General features: G+C 40.3%; 1 protein-coding gene across 12 annotated transcripts in view; it reads left to right on the top strand.

Annotated features, from left to right (window-relative positions):
* Window positions 1-16,291, top strand: part of Utrn (utrophin) — a 508,932-nt gene that overhangs the window by 380,709 nt on the left and 111,932 nt on the right. For all 12 annotated transcript variants that reach the window (XR_013424804.1, XM_078018961.1, XM_078018962.1 and 9 more), the window contains one exon: window positions 10,654-10,783. Coding sequence is in view for 11 of the 12 variants with exons in the window: in XM_078018961.1 (XP_077875087.1) it covers window positions 10,654-10,783 (130 nt within the window). In the remaining variant the exon portion in view is untranslated. The remainder of the gene's footprint in view (window positions 1-10,653; window positions 10,784-16,291) is intronic.

The raw sequence follows: 16,291 nt of genomic DNA, 5'->3' as shown, positions 1-16,291 counted from the left end.
CATTGGCTGTCTCATGTGTGAAGTCGAATGGAAGGCGTTATTAACATTCAGAGAAGTTAAGGGGCAAGCCCTGGGATATGGCCATGCCTACCTACTAGTGCAAATCTGATAGTAGCACAAGGCTCTTGGTTGTAAATCTTTATCTGGTTTTATTGTGCCACAAAACAGTATTTTAAACACTTCATCCATTCATAAAACAAATTGAGTGTCCATCATGTGCTCTGGGACACAGATGTTAGGGCTCAGTGTGGCATAGTGGTGAGGTCTGCAAAGTGACAGGGCAGGAGGGTGTGGTGAATGCTCCAGCGCAGGAGGGCTCCCAGCACAGGAAGTCCAGTGGAGGACTGTCCTGGTTTTGCAGGTGACATTGGAGCAGGTTGCTAACAGGTCAGGAGGGGTGACCCTTGTTGATTTGACTTTTGCCAGTGACAGTCAGTGAGATTGCTGAGAAAGCAGGAAGACTTTTTATCTGAGAAATAACTTCTCTGAAGGGCCCTCAGGAGCTGACTCCTTCCCTCCTCCCCTGGTTAGAGTCTCCCCACTGATTTCTTCCACAGGCCTATGAAGTGTGACCTGTTTCCATCTCCCAGGAGTTTTATTTCCTTGGTTCCCTTCTAAGGCTCCTGAGGCCCCAAATTGTCTTTTAGGTGGTTTATCCATTTCTTCATTCATCCATACAAAAGCTGAACTGCATGCCGAAATCCAATGAGAAGCAGCAGCCATGGGAGACTTGAAGCAAGACTTTCTGGATTTCAAAGTCCATGAGGAGGGAAAAGCTTAGCATATTCTAGGTCCAGAAAAGAGAACTTGAAGCTGGAAATTATAGTGTATAAGGAGAAGAGCCTGGAAAGCAAGGAGAGTCCAGATATTGGTAGGAAGTTTAGAATTTATTCTAAGTGAAACAGGAAACCATTGGAGGATTCTGAGGACTAGCAATGTATAATTTTAATATCATGACCCAGAAAATTTTAAGTGCATCTGAGCCAACTTGAGAACTTGATAAACAGATGATTGGCATGATGATTTTAGACTGAAGAGAGAGTAACAGGGACTTATGCTACCTCGGCTAGGAGCACTTATTCTTAGGCCTGCAGATGCCCTACAGGTAACTAAAAGCAGGGAAAAGCTTGGCATCTTTGCCTTCGTTCTTGTACCTGTCTCCTTAGTTGCCCTAAACTTTGGTTAGGTGCCTGCTCAGGTGTGTGCGTAGGCATGTTGACCATTTAAGGAGTGTTCCTCTAAAAACTTGTAATGCAAGGTTTATTAGCCCTGAGTTATGTAACCTACCTTTTGGAGACTGAGGCAAGTTTACAGCATCCTGATTCTGACTCCTGATGGTGTCGAGAAGGCTCTTGTCATTGCTTCCTTTCCAGGATCATTGGACTGATGGACAAATATCCTGAGCAACAAATGGAGATTGCCTCTCAAATGATGAGGACATCTCTGGAGCCACCTCAGGAAACCAGAACTGAGAATCATCAGTCTGATTAAGACTGCTTAATTACGCACCACCTCTACTCCCTTACCCCAATTCTTCCTCTACTTAAACCTACACCTCCCATCAGCTCCCCAAAGACAGGGCTGAGAGGCCGGCTCTCACTTTGCCTTCCCAGTGTGGCCAAAGAATTTCCTGCTCCTCACCATGAGGTTTCTTTCTTGGTGAACCTGGTTAGTCAGGACCCCCAGAGTCAGGGCTCTGGCCTCAGATGTGGGCTCCACAAGGAGAGCAGAACTGTAACGTAAAGATGGAGGATGGTACCCAGGATTTAGTAGACTCTCACATATTTGCATTTCTTCTCCCATGTCCTCCATCCAGTATGACAGGTTGCTGGTTTAGGACAGAAAGGGATAGCAGGAATTCTCCTCCTCCCTCCAGCTTCCTTACATCCTGTTTTCTTATGGAGAGACTTGTAGGGTCCTGTCCATGTCAGCACTGCCAGGAATAACTGATATTACTGCTGCTTTCTTGGCAGCAGCTCAGCCATTATACCAAACTGATGCTATGCTCGTGTTGAAAATGAAGAGCAGCTGATTGACGTGCAAGGGTTTCTGACTTAAGCCATGCCAGTCGCTCTGCACACCTCCTTATCCCTTAATCCCCTGTTCTTCCCGCTATGTTATAGCAGGTGGGGAGAAGTGTTCTCAGACCATTAAAGGATAATTGAGAATCTCTGTAGGTATTAAAGGTTGTATAAGCAGCAATTCATTCTGCTGCCTGGAACTCACAGGAGCACCAGCAGTCACTAAAGAGCACCCTGGGTATGGGAATCAGGGATTTGGGACAGGAGGAAGGGTGATTGCTCTTAGAGAGGGGATGTTGGGCTGTTAGAATGAAAACAGTGACTTTAGTAGCTAAATTTTGATATTTACAATCAGGTCTTTATTCATCTGATATTCCATTTAGGTTAAATGAGCAGAAAGAAGGTGCACAGCAGGCATAAGAACACGAGGCTAGATTTCTCTTGTATATTCTGGCATCTTGAATTGCATTTTCCTTAGCTCCTGTTAAATCTAATTCCACTTTCTTTTTCAATTGTTCACTGTTTTTAAGAAGTTCACGCACCTTGAGGCGGTCGACATCCCTTCCTGCTTTGTATATTGTACATAATGGGGTCCTCAGTGCCCCCTCTTCAAGAGCTGTGGCTCTTCGCCCTGGATGACATTCTCTCCTCCCTGTTTAGACTGCAAGTTTCTTACAGAGTAGGACCAGAGCTTATTCAGTATCATCTCTTCTTATGCCTACCATATATTTTATATGTTGTATGGGATTGTGTTTTAAATTTTTTTTATATTAGTAGAAGTCTTTGTTGAAAAATCTATTATGCAATTTTATAGCCCCATAGGATGAGAGAAAAGTCTAACTTTTTTCATGGACACAAAATAATTATTGTGCTCTTCATTTATTATTTGTGACCTTAGAGGGGTCTGGGATTTTGCCCACTCTACTAAACACCTCAGAAGATGCAGGGTTTTTGTTGTTGTGTTGTTCTTCTAATTCTTTTTTTTTTTTTTTTTTGTAGTACTGGGACATAAACCTGGGGCCTTGTGCATGCTGGGCAAGTGCTCTGCCACTGAGTTACAGCTCCAGCCTGTGCATGTATGTTAGAAAGTACAATTGCTATTTTCTATAAATATTTTTTCAAATTTTTACTTTTTTTTTTTTAATGGTTCTGGGGATTGATTCCAGAACCTCACCCATGCTAGACAAGAACTCTACCACCCCGATATACCCCATGACTTTAAAATTTTATTTTCTTTTGAGACAGAGTCTTGCTACATTGCCCAGGCTGGCCTTCAACTTGTGGTCCTCCTGCTTCAGACTGGCATTATAACATATCTGTTTTTTTCTTTTTGAATTTATTGTGCTTCTTTCTTCTTGTTACACTTAATATATGTCTTCTGTTTGTAGGACAAGGCTTCCGTTTACATGTGCCTGCCTGGGAGAGTGATAGGGTACTTCTGTGTATTTGTAGAGTAATGTCTTAGTCCATTTTTGTGGTGGTTGTGGTTGTTGCTATAGCAGAATAGTTGAGACTGGGTAATTCACGAAGAATGGAAGTTTATTTAGCTCACGGTTGTGGAGACAGGGATGTTCAAGATTGGTTGGCTGCATCTGCTGAGGGCCTCATGCTGCCTCAACTCCTGCCAGAACGCAGAAGGCAAATGTGACGAACAGGGACCAGACAGCAAACCCAAGTGTGAACCTTTTGAGACCTAATCCAATCCTGTGAGAGCTGTTTCAGTTTGGCAAGAAAGACATTAATCCCTGTAAAGGCCCCATCTCTCAACATTGCTATGTCAGTAACCAGATTTAAATATGGATTTTGTTGGGGACAAGCCACATCTAAACCATAGCAAATGGAACACGCACGAGCCTTGTGAGAGGTTGCTGCACTTTGAGCTCAGTGGCCATGCCTTAAGTAGGAAAATAGCCAGGTGCTTGGCTGTATGAAGAAGTGTTTGGTTTCTAGATGCTGCTCCTGTCAACCACAAAGACTCTTCCTGCCCTGGCTCCGACTTTCAGGATATAAAACATTTTACAAAAGCTGTGACCCTTATTCTTCACATTCTCAGCTCTAACAGCACCAGCCTCTACACTGGACACACTTGGACTTTCCTCAGGGGCTTGGCACCTTCCATTCCCTCGGCCTTCCTCTCTTCTCTTTCTTCACACTGCACTGTCTTTAAGGTGCGGTTCCTGACCACTTACACAAAATGTTACCAAACTCACTTTTTTCTCCTCCCCCTCTCTTGGCTCTCAGCATCTAGATCCTTTTGCAGAGGGACACTGTTGCTTCTGTCATCAAGAGATGGAGTACATTTCTCCTTTCTCTTGAATCTGTGCTGGTTTTATGACTTGCATCAAGCAATACAAAGCGACAGAAGTGATGTGCAAACCGTGCAGCTTTGCTTGTCAACAGTGGTAACTTTAGCCATGTGCAGCCATTTAGATTTAAATTTAGATTACTTATAATAAGATTTATAATTTATTTCTCTGTGGTACTAGCCACATGTCAAGTATCAAATACCCACACTCGACTAGAGGTACCCTATTGGACAGTGTGGTTTTGGAACATTTTGGAACATTTCCATCATTGCAGAGAGTTGATTGGACAGAAGCATCCTAGAGCCTATGCCTTAAAGGTATCTTGCAGCTTCCAATCTGCCCACTGGGAACACTCATCACTGTGTTTTGAAGAAGCCCAGTCCAATCTTCTGTGTGATTAGCAACACTGTAGAGAGAAATCGGGTGCCCCAGACAGTGATCTCAGGCATGTGGGTGAGACCATCATGGACCACCAGCCCCACTCAAGCTACAGGTGTCTGTAGCCTCAGGAAGAACTCCAGGTCGCACCTGCAGGAGAAATTTCCAACCCATAGAATCATGACATATTGACATTGTTAAGCCGCTAGTTTCAGGCAAGTCTGAGAACCAGTAGTGATACTTGAATTGTGATGACTGAGTGGCAATGATTTTGAAACAATGTCCTGTGGAGTTACTTTCATGGGTGTGATGTGGAAATGGAGGGAAGTAGGGTAAACCTGGACCACCCCCTTTCAGTGAGATCAGTTTCTTGTTTAGGGAGAGGAAAGGTTATTTGCTATTGAGAAACACTAACAGTAGACTGAAACATCACAGACTAGATGACAGAAACTGTATCAAGCTGGGCATGGTGGTGCATGCCTCTAATCCCAGCAGTCTGGGAGACTAAGATAGGAAAGTCACAAGTTCAAGGGCAGTCTCAGCCCCTTAGGCCCTATCTCAAAAGAAAAAAGACTAGGGATTTAGCTTAGTGGTAAAGTGTCTCCCCAGGTTCAATGCTCAGAACCACAAAACAAAACAAAACAAAAACAAAACTGCTAAAAAAATAACTTGTAATCTGCAAATAATCCAGAAATAACCAGAATATCATACTTATGTCAATTTAGGATAAACAAATTTGGGAAAATTTGTGTAATTTGCTGTGCTCTTTTTTGGAATCCCACACAGTTGTCTTTAATCTTAAAAGCATTTCTTCCTATAATTATTATTAACTGCCATTTTTTAGGTTTTTACTATGTATACCTGGCCAGGCACTATAGAGGATTTAAAATGATTAGGGTCTGAGCTTAACTTTGGGAGAACTCACAATTGAATAAGGAGACAGGTGGATGGTTGCAGTGTATCAAGACAAGTCCAGACAGGAGTGTGAAGTGCTCCAGAAACTCAGAAGGGGAGCCCTACCTTGTTGCTAAACATTGGCAGCCAAAGGGGTGAGCTATCACTCTGCAAATGTGCAGAGGCTAGAAAAGAAACATTACCTGGAAGATTTGATGTAGATAAAGAACAGAATTATTTTACTTTAAGAATAACTTTATTGAGATAGTATTCACACCTCTAAGTCACCCCTTTAAAATACACAGGTGAGCAGTTTTTAGTGTATTTATAGAATTGTGTAACCACCATCACTACCTAGTTTTAGAACATGTTGATTACCCCAGAAGAAATCCCCATGAGCAACCACCAGTTCTTCCCTATCCCTAGCCCTAAGCAACCTCCCGTCTACTTTCTGTCCCTCTCGTCTTGCCTGTTCTGTACATTCACGGTAATGGAATCATACACGATTTGCTTTTGTTTCACTGGGCATGTTTTTAAGATCCATCCATGTTGTAGCATATATCAGTATTTCGTTCATTTTCATTGCTGAATCAGATTCTGTTGTATAACTGGACATGGTGACACACATTTGTAATCCTAGAGACTCGAGAGGCTTAGGCAGGAAGCTTGCAAGTTCAAGACCAGCTTCAGTAACTTAATAAGACCCTGTCTCAAAATAAAAATAAAAAAGTTTGGGGATGTAGCTCAATGGTAAAATGCCCTTGAATTCAGTCCCTAGTACCCCACCCCCCAAAAAAAAGGCGTGGGGGGCCGGGGAAGATCCTACTGTATAGATAGATGTACCACATTTTTTTAATCCTTTTACCAGATGAAGAATATTTGGATTATGTCTGCCTTTTGGCTATTATAATGCTGCTATGAACATTCATGCACATGATTTGATGTGGATGTGTTTTCATGTCTCTTGTATCTATACCCAGGGGTGCTGGATCATACGGTAACTCTGTTTAACCTTTTGAGAACTGCAAAGTGGCTGCACCATTTTTTCTTCTCACCAGCAATACAGAAGGATCTCAGTTTCTTCCTAGCCTCACCAGTACTTGTTATTGTCTGGAAATAAAACTGTTTTCAATGAAAATATAAAGTCATTAAAACAGAAAATACCAATTAGATTATGTTATACTCATTGAAGATGGCCCATATGTAAATCACATGACATTAGAAACTTAAAACCAAATGCCACTTTGTATCTCTGTATACAAAACAACTCATTGGAGTCTAATTACCTTATCATTAATGTTCACCAGGTGGTTGGGAAATGCAGGTTTTCTTTTATGTCTAATTGAGAGGTAGAGAGTGGTGAAATGATTACATGTGTGATGCTGTTGAGAGTCAAATCCGTTTCTGACAAGCAATTAAATATAATTGAAATAGGACAAATTGAGTAACAACATTAAATTTGCAAAATGGGAATGAGCAGATACTATTAAATGTATGCCATTCTCTAGGAGTTGGGTGGTGAGTTGGCATTAGGGCCAGAGTCCTGGTATTTTTATTTACTTGGGTGAGTTCCCATCCGCCCATACTTGCCTCCCATACTAATCAAAGGAGTTCATGAGACATTCCCCAGTAAGCATCCTGTGCAGAGAGGATTTTATTTTTTAATGAAGTGCTAGAGTTTAATGTGGTCAGGAAGGAAAATGATCCTTGGGGCTTTCTTAGACTCGGGCTTGTTTTTTATGAATCTGGGAGACCTGCCATAGGTACTATAAAAACAAAAATGTAAATCTAGACAGTCACTCTGAGCCCAATTGTCTAGCTCCTCTGTGGCTTCCCTCGACCTATTATTGTGTCACATGCACAAAAGGCTTGACTCTATCTCTGTCTGCATCTTGAGCCTCAGCTGCTGCCACTTGCAGGTGCTAAAATGTTTGTTGGTCCCAGTGTACACACTGTGATCTTCCCGCCCTCTGCTCCAGTGGCGGTTCCTCTGGTGGGAGTTGCCCTCTCTCTGTGCATGACTCCATTCAGGCTCCACCTCCCCGGGAAGCACTTAAGAGCCCTCAGGGTGATGCTGGTCCCAGGCAGAACACTGAGCTGGAAACTTTGTTCACTGAGAAGAAGAGAGGAAAAAGAAAACACCAGAAAACATCCCCAGAACTTATTTATGTCTGAAAAAGACAGAAATTAAACAGTAAACATGATAACTCCATAGGTTCCTTGTGTAGTGGAGGTAGTAGGTCTAGGAAATACCAAGAAATGAAGCAGAGGAATGGGAACAGGGATGTCCAAGAGGGGAAAGGTGAGCACTAGGTTAAATAAGGTGTAGGTGGGCTTCACCTAGAAAGCCGGAAGGGGATGAGGGATCAGCAGCATAAGCTTTCTAGGTAGAGCCAAGAGCCAGCCCGAGACACACTGCTCCATTGCGAGATCATGTGTTAGGCTATCAACCTCCAGCCCTGGGGGAGTTGATTGGTGAGTTCTCCAAGAATCTTTCTGTAGACTAACGTGTATTTCCATTTGGATCTTTTAAATTCTAAAAATAGTTCCAAGGCAGCTCTCTCCTTTGCCCTTTTCCCTCCCACATCTCTTTCCAGCACACAGGGTTGGACTATTTATAGCCAGAATGTCCCCTCAGGAGTACTCAACACTTCAGTCACAAGATCCTGTGAGCTCCCTTCTGCACTGAAGGATCCAGATTTGCCCTCTGAAATAAAAGCTCCATAGGCATTTCCTGCTCCCAGAGAACCAGCACTGTGTCTCCTTTTCCTTTGGGGGTTCACATTCTGTTACATTACTTCTTTTCTTGGCCTTTCATCTCTGTCCTCATGGTTACCTATTAGTGTTCTCTGGTTTCTCTTTTGTGCTGTCTGTGAATTCTTCCCCCTGGTGGAGAAGGTGTGGCCTTTCTTCTGCAGTGAGCCTTCACAACCCCCTGACTTCCCTTCCCAGAGGAGTCTAGCACAGCCCTCCCTGCACATCACTTTAGGAATCTTTTAGTGCCCTCACATTGACTAATTCGATTTTTGGGGTTTAAGTCCTCGTGACCAGTAAAATTGAAATTTTTTCTTTCTTTTTTTCTTTTTTTGCTGTAATACATGCTGTTTTCTATTGCTTTTTCTTTTTTTTTTTTTTTTAACACAAATGAGTTTTTACATCATTGTGTTCCCAGCTGGCTTTGGAAGTTAATACCAGGAATGTTTTTATCCCCTTAGTGCTTCTTTGCTCTAACAACACAATAATCTCAGTTAAAAGAATTGGCTCAACACCTGTGCTTATTTTTATATTTCTGGATGGAAAATGTAATTTTTCCTTTTCACTTGCGTCTCTTTTATTTCCGTGTATCAGAAACTTTAAATGTCAGAAGATAATCTTTTTCCTTTTCTTTTTTCATGGAATGTCACACCTGGAACTTCTTCTAAAGCTGCATTTCTGAAGTACAGATAGTGGCAGCTTTGTCCCTCTTCTCCCTCGATAGTCATTTCATGCTCATTGGAGATAAGCGATCTGGAGATGTTGTTGACTTGTGATTGCTTCATAGTCAGTCTTCCGTTTTATAGATGCTAAGAAGGACACGTAAATTTGTCTATGGCTTTTAGAAAAGGTTTTTATTTCATCCTGTATCCTATATTTTATCACTGGATTGTGGGGGGCTTTTGCCCACTTTTATTCTCTTATTTAATTTTTTTTATCAAGGTAATAATTGGACATAGTCTTAAGGTCAAATTATTTACAGTGCTTATCACAAAAATTAGTACTTTGTCCCTCAATCTCTCATTACTTCTTGTCCTTTGGCACCTGTGACAGTCTCTTTCCACTTCATTACCAGAATTTTTCTGGTGTTTAGCTCCATATCTTTACGTGAGGTGATGATTCCAGCACTTTTTTTCACTTTCTACTTTTTTTTTACTGACTGTGGAAGATGAGGATTTAGCCTGTCAGTTTAACATAGTTAGGTCAAACTCATTTTTTAAAAAATAGTAGTTATGTTTAGAAAGAAAAATTTTTATTGATTTTAAAATACCAGAGCATCTCAGTCTAGAGTTCTAGAAAACAACAACTGAGTTTTCATAGTGCATTGCAGGGAAATGCACTAACAGAAAATATCAGAGCCAGAAGGTGTGGAGATATGTATAATTTTAAGAGGGTAACACTACTAACAATTTTGATTTAGCTAAAATGTTAGAATAGCAAATGAGAGATCTTCATTTACCACTTGTTGCAATAGCAGTCACTTAATGAGTTTTGTTTTCAAATTCTTGTCAATTAGTCGTAATCATGGAACATTTCCTAGGAGCTGCGGTGAAAGTTTAGCCCTACTTAATAGATTTGCATGAAAAACCTCACAAGGGAAAAAGTAGCAATTGCCTCAGAATGAGAGGTAGAACATATTTTAAGATACTTGGAGACTGTCTCTTACGTGTTCTCTTTGGTTAAATTTTGATTTCACATATTTTAATTTGTTTCTCTCTTTTTTCCTTAATGTATCCTAAAGAATGTGAAATACTGAAAATCTCATTCCTGATTTTCTTCTTCTGTACCACTGGATGCACTTTTTTTTTCCTGTCAATGTTATAAGAGAAAAGTATCTTGGAACAGGGTATTGTAATTTAACAGCCTGACATTAGTGGCAGCTCCAAAGGTATATTTTGTGTAAGTTCAAATACATTGTAACAGGGCTGGAGGACACAGCAAGGTGGTGAGCACTTGCCTAGCATGTGCAAGGTCCAGGGTTCAATTCCCAGTACCACAAATACAAAAAATACTCTGTAACATTTTACCCAGGTAAAGTTCTTACTTTTTTGGTTCTATTCTCTTCCTCCTCCTTCTCCTCTTTTATGTTTTTGCATATTTAAGTTCTGCAGAATCACCTCTTTGCTCCTATTCAAATTTTTCACTGTTCAGATCTATCAACCTTCCATTTTCACTTCTAACTTAACTTAAATGCTGGTTGTTAATCATTTCCTTCCCAGCTATACTCAGAGTGATCTAACTGAAGATGTTCCGTGCTGAACACGAGGTTACAAATTCAACTTTTGCTTCTTTTTGCAAAGGCACTGAGACGTGAGTTGAAGGAGAAAGAGTATTCTGTCCTGAACGCAGTGGATCAAGCTCGAGTTTTCCTGGCTGATCAGCCAATTGAGGCCCCTGAAGAACCAAGAAGAAGCCTACAGTCAAAAACAGGTGAGACTGGTTCCTTTAATACATCACAAAAACACATGTTAGGAGAACAAAACCATGATCAAGTAGGGAATTTCCTTATAGTAGTCATGATCTAATAGTTTAAACTTTTCTTTTAAGTATTACCTTCATTGAGTATATATATTTAACAAATATCCAGATTCAAGTTAATTAATAATTGCAAATGGGAAAATTATTTAAAATATAATATTAAACATAAAATATTTAAATCTAAAGTAAGTTTTTAAAAAAAACTTCTGTCAACATGAGACACAGCAAAGTGCCCATTTTTTTTCTTCAAGCAGTTAGTAGTATTACATTTAAAAATAAAAACCTATAGTATTTAGGCACTATGGCTCAAAATTGAAACAGGAACTACCTTATTGGCAAATAACAATCTGTCACATAGTACATTTAAGAGAAAATTTGTAATAAATTTTGAGGCCAACATTTTTCTTTTGGTTTTTCACTGTTGAACATTAAAAGCATTCTGATGCATTTTTAAAAATAGACACACCATTCAAAATATTTTCCATTGTTCACTTCGCATGGCAAAAGCAAACCTGAAGAGTGCCTCATGCTATGTGCAGCTTGTAAACCATGAACCTTTCTGACTTGTAAGGGAAGCACAGTTGGAAAACACTTTCCTTGACTATAGTGGGGACTGGCTCAGACTTTTGCAAGGCAGCCATGTCCTGCTGAACCTTATTTATGGAGAAAGCTCCTCTCAGTCTGAGTAATTTCCCATCATGGCACTGATTTTCTTGACTCTTTGAACTTAGTTGTATGTGTGTGTACATGTACAGCACATGCGTGTGCACACACACACAGTCATTTCCAACATTACTTTTTGTTTTCTGCTACTGGTATTGCTCCTTTCTGGTAAGCCTACTGGGGAGAAAGTCACTGTTAAGTCTCCCACCTTTCATCAAACCCCACAAGTTACTCCTAATCATTATTTCTGTCTTTGAAGAATGATTGTTTCTGAGGACAGCTGCTCTTACCCTCTTCCCCATTTCCTTGGGTTCTGCATTTAAAAATGTAACTAACTATGGGTTGAAATTTTTTGAAAAACTATCTCATTTTCCTTGTCATTATTTCCTAAACAATAGAGTATGACAGCTATAAAGCCATGTACAGTACATTAAGTATGAAAACCATTTATAAAGCATGTACAGTGCATTAAGTATTATGAGTAATCTAGAGATGATTAAGAGTATGCAGGAGGATATTTATAGGGTATAGAGTATCCATCTTGTTTTTTTCTTGGTGTCTGTGGGATATGCTGGAACCAATGCAAATCAAAAGGGATAATTGTACAGTTATAGATTTATTAAGCACACACCCAACACATGTATACAGACAACAGACCCATACACTACCATTAATTCCAGATTCTCAGCTTGCCGTCCATAGTCTTGGAATAGTTTTAGCACTTGTCACGTTCATTTTCTGTCCCCTTATATATCACGCAGTATTTGCCCCTGTGGTTCCCTTCTTCATGTTGGCCTATTCATGATGATGAGTGAAATCTTTTAGAATCACATTCATCTCCCTTTCCTGATTAAACATCCTCACTGACTTTCCATTCCATACTGAAAAAAACTTTTACTCTAGCATGACATTTGAAAATCATTGCAATCAAAGCCTTCCTGAGTTACCCAAACCAATTTTTTTTCTTAAGATTTTAATAATTCCATTCCCAATGTATATTATCTACTCAGTGATTTTTGGAACTCTCTTGTCAGAGTTATGCTCAATTTTCTTTTTCCATTTTTAAATTTTTGAAAAGAATATTTTAAAGATTGCTTATATCCTTAATATAGACCATCAGAAGGTTTAAGATCTTTAGAAATGAACTACTACAGATTTGCTCACCTCACAGGTGAGAGACTGAGGACCACTGAGAGGAGACAATCTGCTCAGGACCCAGTTCAGTCCTGTTGGATACCCAGCATATGCTGTTTTCATTTTTATTGATTTATTTTCAGATAAATAAATTCTTCAACTCAGGGCAAATAGATAGATTTTAAATTCATCTATTTGCCCTGAGTTGAAGAATCTAGCTTTAATAATTTTGCATCCTATGCAGTGCCTGTGTATATTAGGCACTTGGTCAAAGTTTGATAAACAATATGTGACTACCAGTATAAGCAAGTGCTATAAAGAAACTGACTTACTGTTTGGACTCTACATATGATCTACTACAGGAGCATTTTTGTGAGCTAAATGACTAATAATGTCCCCCATCATCACCAAGTTTCAAATTAAAGAAAATGAACACAAACTATAGGAGTTTCTTGGAAGAGCTAAACTCATGGCACTTGCTCTTTCTCGAGTTTTGAGTCCATAAAGCATAACCAGGTGGGAGAGAAACTGGTATGACGAGCGGTGGGGATGGGTGGTACATTAGTGGTTTTTAACATGAAATGGGAAGAAACCCCAGCTCTTCTAGAATAAGCGTTTCTGGAGTTCCTTTCCCTTATCTATCCCCAAATTCCTGCCCTCTCCTGACCCTCTTCCCCCACCACCTCCGCCCCTGGTCTTTGCATCTTGCCCCACACAGCTCTGACCTCTGGGTTGCTCAGGTCAGAATCCTTTGGGCCACTCTGGCTCCTTAAGTGGCTAAATCCACTCCATTAGCAATTCCTGTTGTCACTACATTCGGAATATACTAGAATCTGATCCTTCATTATCTGTTCACCACTAGGCTAGCCTTTTCTATATTTCACCTGCCCACAGTGTATATTATCTCATGTCCTCATTTCTAGGCCTGGGAAATGTAAACTCCAGGAAGACACAGTTTTTGTTCATTGTTTTTTAATGCTGTATTTTCTAATGTCTAGAATACATTAGAATATGGCACATCTGGCACATAGTAGATACTTCTTGCTTACTGATTGAGTGAATTGACACATCAGGTGAGAATTATCAGGATAGATAAAAAAGCATAATCCCAGATATCTCTGAGAAGGGTTCTGATTAGTTGGAGACCAAAACCAGCAGAAAATGGTGAGAAAGTAAGCAATAAAGTGCTTGGTTGTACATCCCAAGAGAGAAAGAGTCTGAGGGTCAGAGTAGAGAAGGTGGTTTCTAAGTGAGTCTTATAATGTGTCAGGAGGCAGCGATTAGGCTCCAGGAAGATTGACGTCCATGCTAGGACAGATCCTATGACAGTGCAGCCTTAGGGAACAGAGCAGCTGTGTGTTGGGGAAGGAGCAGCTCAGCCCAGTAGTCAGAGGCCTGTGCCTAGTCAGGAGGTGGGATGGGAAAGTCGTGTGTGCCATGTGGCTCAGAAGGCAGAGGATCTGGAAATTTGGGTAGGATGTTTCAACTTCATCTGGCAGAAAGAAGGCACTAGTATAGGTTTGTCTTTTTATTCCTTTATTTAAATTTGTTTATTTATTCATTTATTTATTTTGCATTACAATTCTTAGTACACTATTATACAATAATTTAACATATCTCTGATTATATATAAGGTATGTTGACACCAAATTCACATCTTCATACATGTATTTTGTATAATGATGAGGGTCCTTAAATGTGGGAGAAAAATAAGAAATCCCCTTGTCTGCATTAATTTAATTTAAAAAGCCTTCCTGAATCTGCTTTCTTATCTCCTTGCTTTCCTAGGCCTTGGCAGAGAAGGGAGGAACAGCTTTTATAACCAGCTGTTTTATGGCAACATCAAGATTTTCATATCACTCTAACGTCACCTTGCCATAGGTTCTTCTCAGGGATCAGTCACTTAAGGGTTAAAAAGATACTGCTTTTGAGCTCTCAGTTTGCTGGTATTTTCAGGATATTTCTAAGCCCAATTCAAATACCAATTTCCGGGGGGGGGGGGAGGTGGGCAAGATAAAAAGTTATGTCAATTTAACTTTATGGACTTTTTTTTGTTTTGTTTTACGATTAGCAATTTCCATATTCTCTCCTTTCTTGATATTATTTCTGTTATGCTGGCTGATTTTACCTGCTGTTAAAAGTAAATGAAAGAAAATTATCCATAATAGCTTTTACACTTTTGTTGTTTACCATGACTCATGTGTCACTGCTATCAGAAACAGACAGCATTTGAACGTTAGTTATCCTTCGTGACACCCAAGGGCTCAGTGTTGGAGGCATTAGCACCTGGAGAAATTGTATTAGGGTTTCTTAGTTCTGTTTAATAAGCATTTTTGAGTGTGTTGTGCACACCATCCCCTAGGGGACCAAGATGGATCCATCTCTTTACTTTTAATTCCAGAAAACACTTCTCTTCATAATTTTCCTCTCCCCAAAGCTTTTTTTTTCTCCTCTTAATGTTTTTTTTTTTCTTTTTTCTCCCTATCATCAATTTAAGATATCTTAAAGTATTCTGGCTTTTTATTTGTTTTAAATTGTTATTTTAATTATACAAATTTGTGAGGCATGGGGGTGACAATTTCATAGATACATATATATGGGGTGTACTGTTCAAAGCAGGGTATGTACTTTTTAATTTTTTTATTTTATTTATTTATTTATTTATTTTTCTAAAGAGAGAGTGAGAGAGAGAGAGAATTTTTAATATTTATTTTTTAGTTCTTGGCGGACACAACATCTTTGTTGTTATGTGGTGCTGAGGATCGAACCCGGGTCGCACGCATGCCAGGCGAGCGCGCTACCGCTTGAGCCACATCCCCAGCCCTACTTTTTAATTTTTTAAAAATCACTACTGATATGACCATCCTACATTAGGCCCTTACTGTCCTTTGTGAGACTTATTTCAGTACTTTTTTCACTGACACTCTGTTGATGTGAACTCTAGAATGATGTAAAACACAGAATTGGCATTTGTTTCTGTGATTTAAACTCCCCCTGGAGTGGGGTCCAGGCTCCTTGCCTTGCCCAGTGGAGTCTGCACTGTGGTTTGGCCTCTGATTTTCTGTGGCTCCTGTCATGCCCTTTCTGCTCCACCCTCAGTGTCCACTGGACTCCAAACTTCTCATGACTCTGTGCAGTAGTCCCAGCCTTCATCCTGCTGTCCATTCTGATCTTCCCGCCTACAGGTGCCTCCTTCCTGGCCCAGCTCAGGCTGCCTGTCTTCCGGACTCTTTCCCTTCCAACACTCATCCACAATTCCCTGGTCATTTTGTCTCATATCCTGCATCACCCCTCCCCCTCACACACACCAAATCTGTGCTGGAAACTCGGCCTCTTCCCTGTTCCCTAATGGCCATTTCCATTTATTGAGATTCTAAGCATGAGAGGTGATGTGAGCCACCAAGATATATATGGATGGAAAATATAGTGCAGATTCTTCTCTGGTTCTCAGGCAGGCACTCAAGGGGTCTATCAGAGCTCTGAGCTCGCACTTGACACTGCTGTAGCCAGTTGAACTTGATGTCCAGTGAATTATGAACACTACAAAACAGAAGTAACAAGGCAGGGGAAAGGTTGGCAGTGGGAAGTGACTCTGGCCGTCTGAGAGCAATGTGGAAAAAAACATTGTGCAGAGGTTCTGTGAGAATTCGAAAATGAAACAAA

The sequence above is a fragment of the Ictidomys tridecemlineatus genome, chromosome 8 (assembly GCF_052094955.1).
Source record: "Ictidomys tridecemlineatus isolate mIctTri1 chromosome 8, mIctTri1.hap1, whole genome shotgun sequence".
Classification (NCBI taxonomy): Eukaryota; Metazoa; Chordata; class Mammalia; order Rodentia; family Sciuridae; genus Ictidomys; species Ictidomys tridecemlineatus.
Note: the sequence above shows the minus strand (reverse complement) of the source record. Positions and strands in the feature narration are given on the sequence as shown.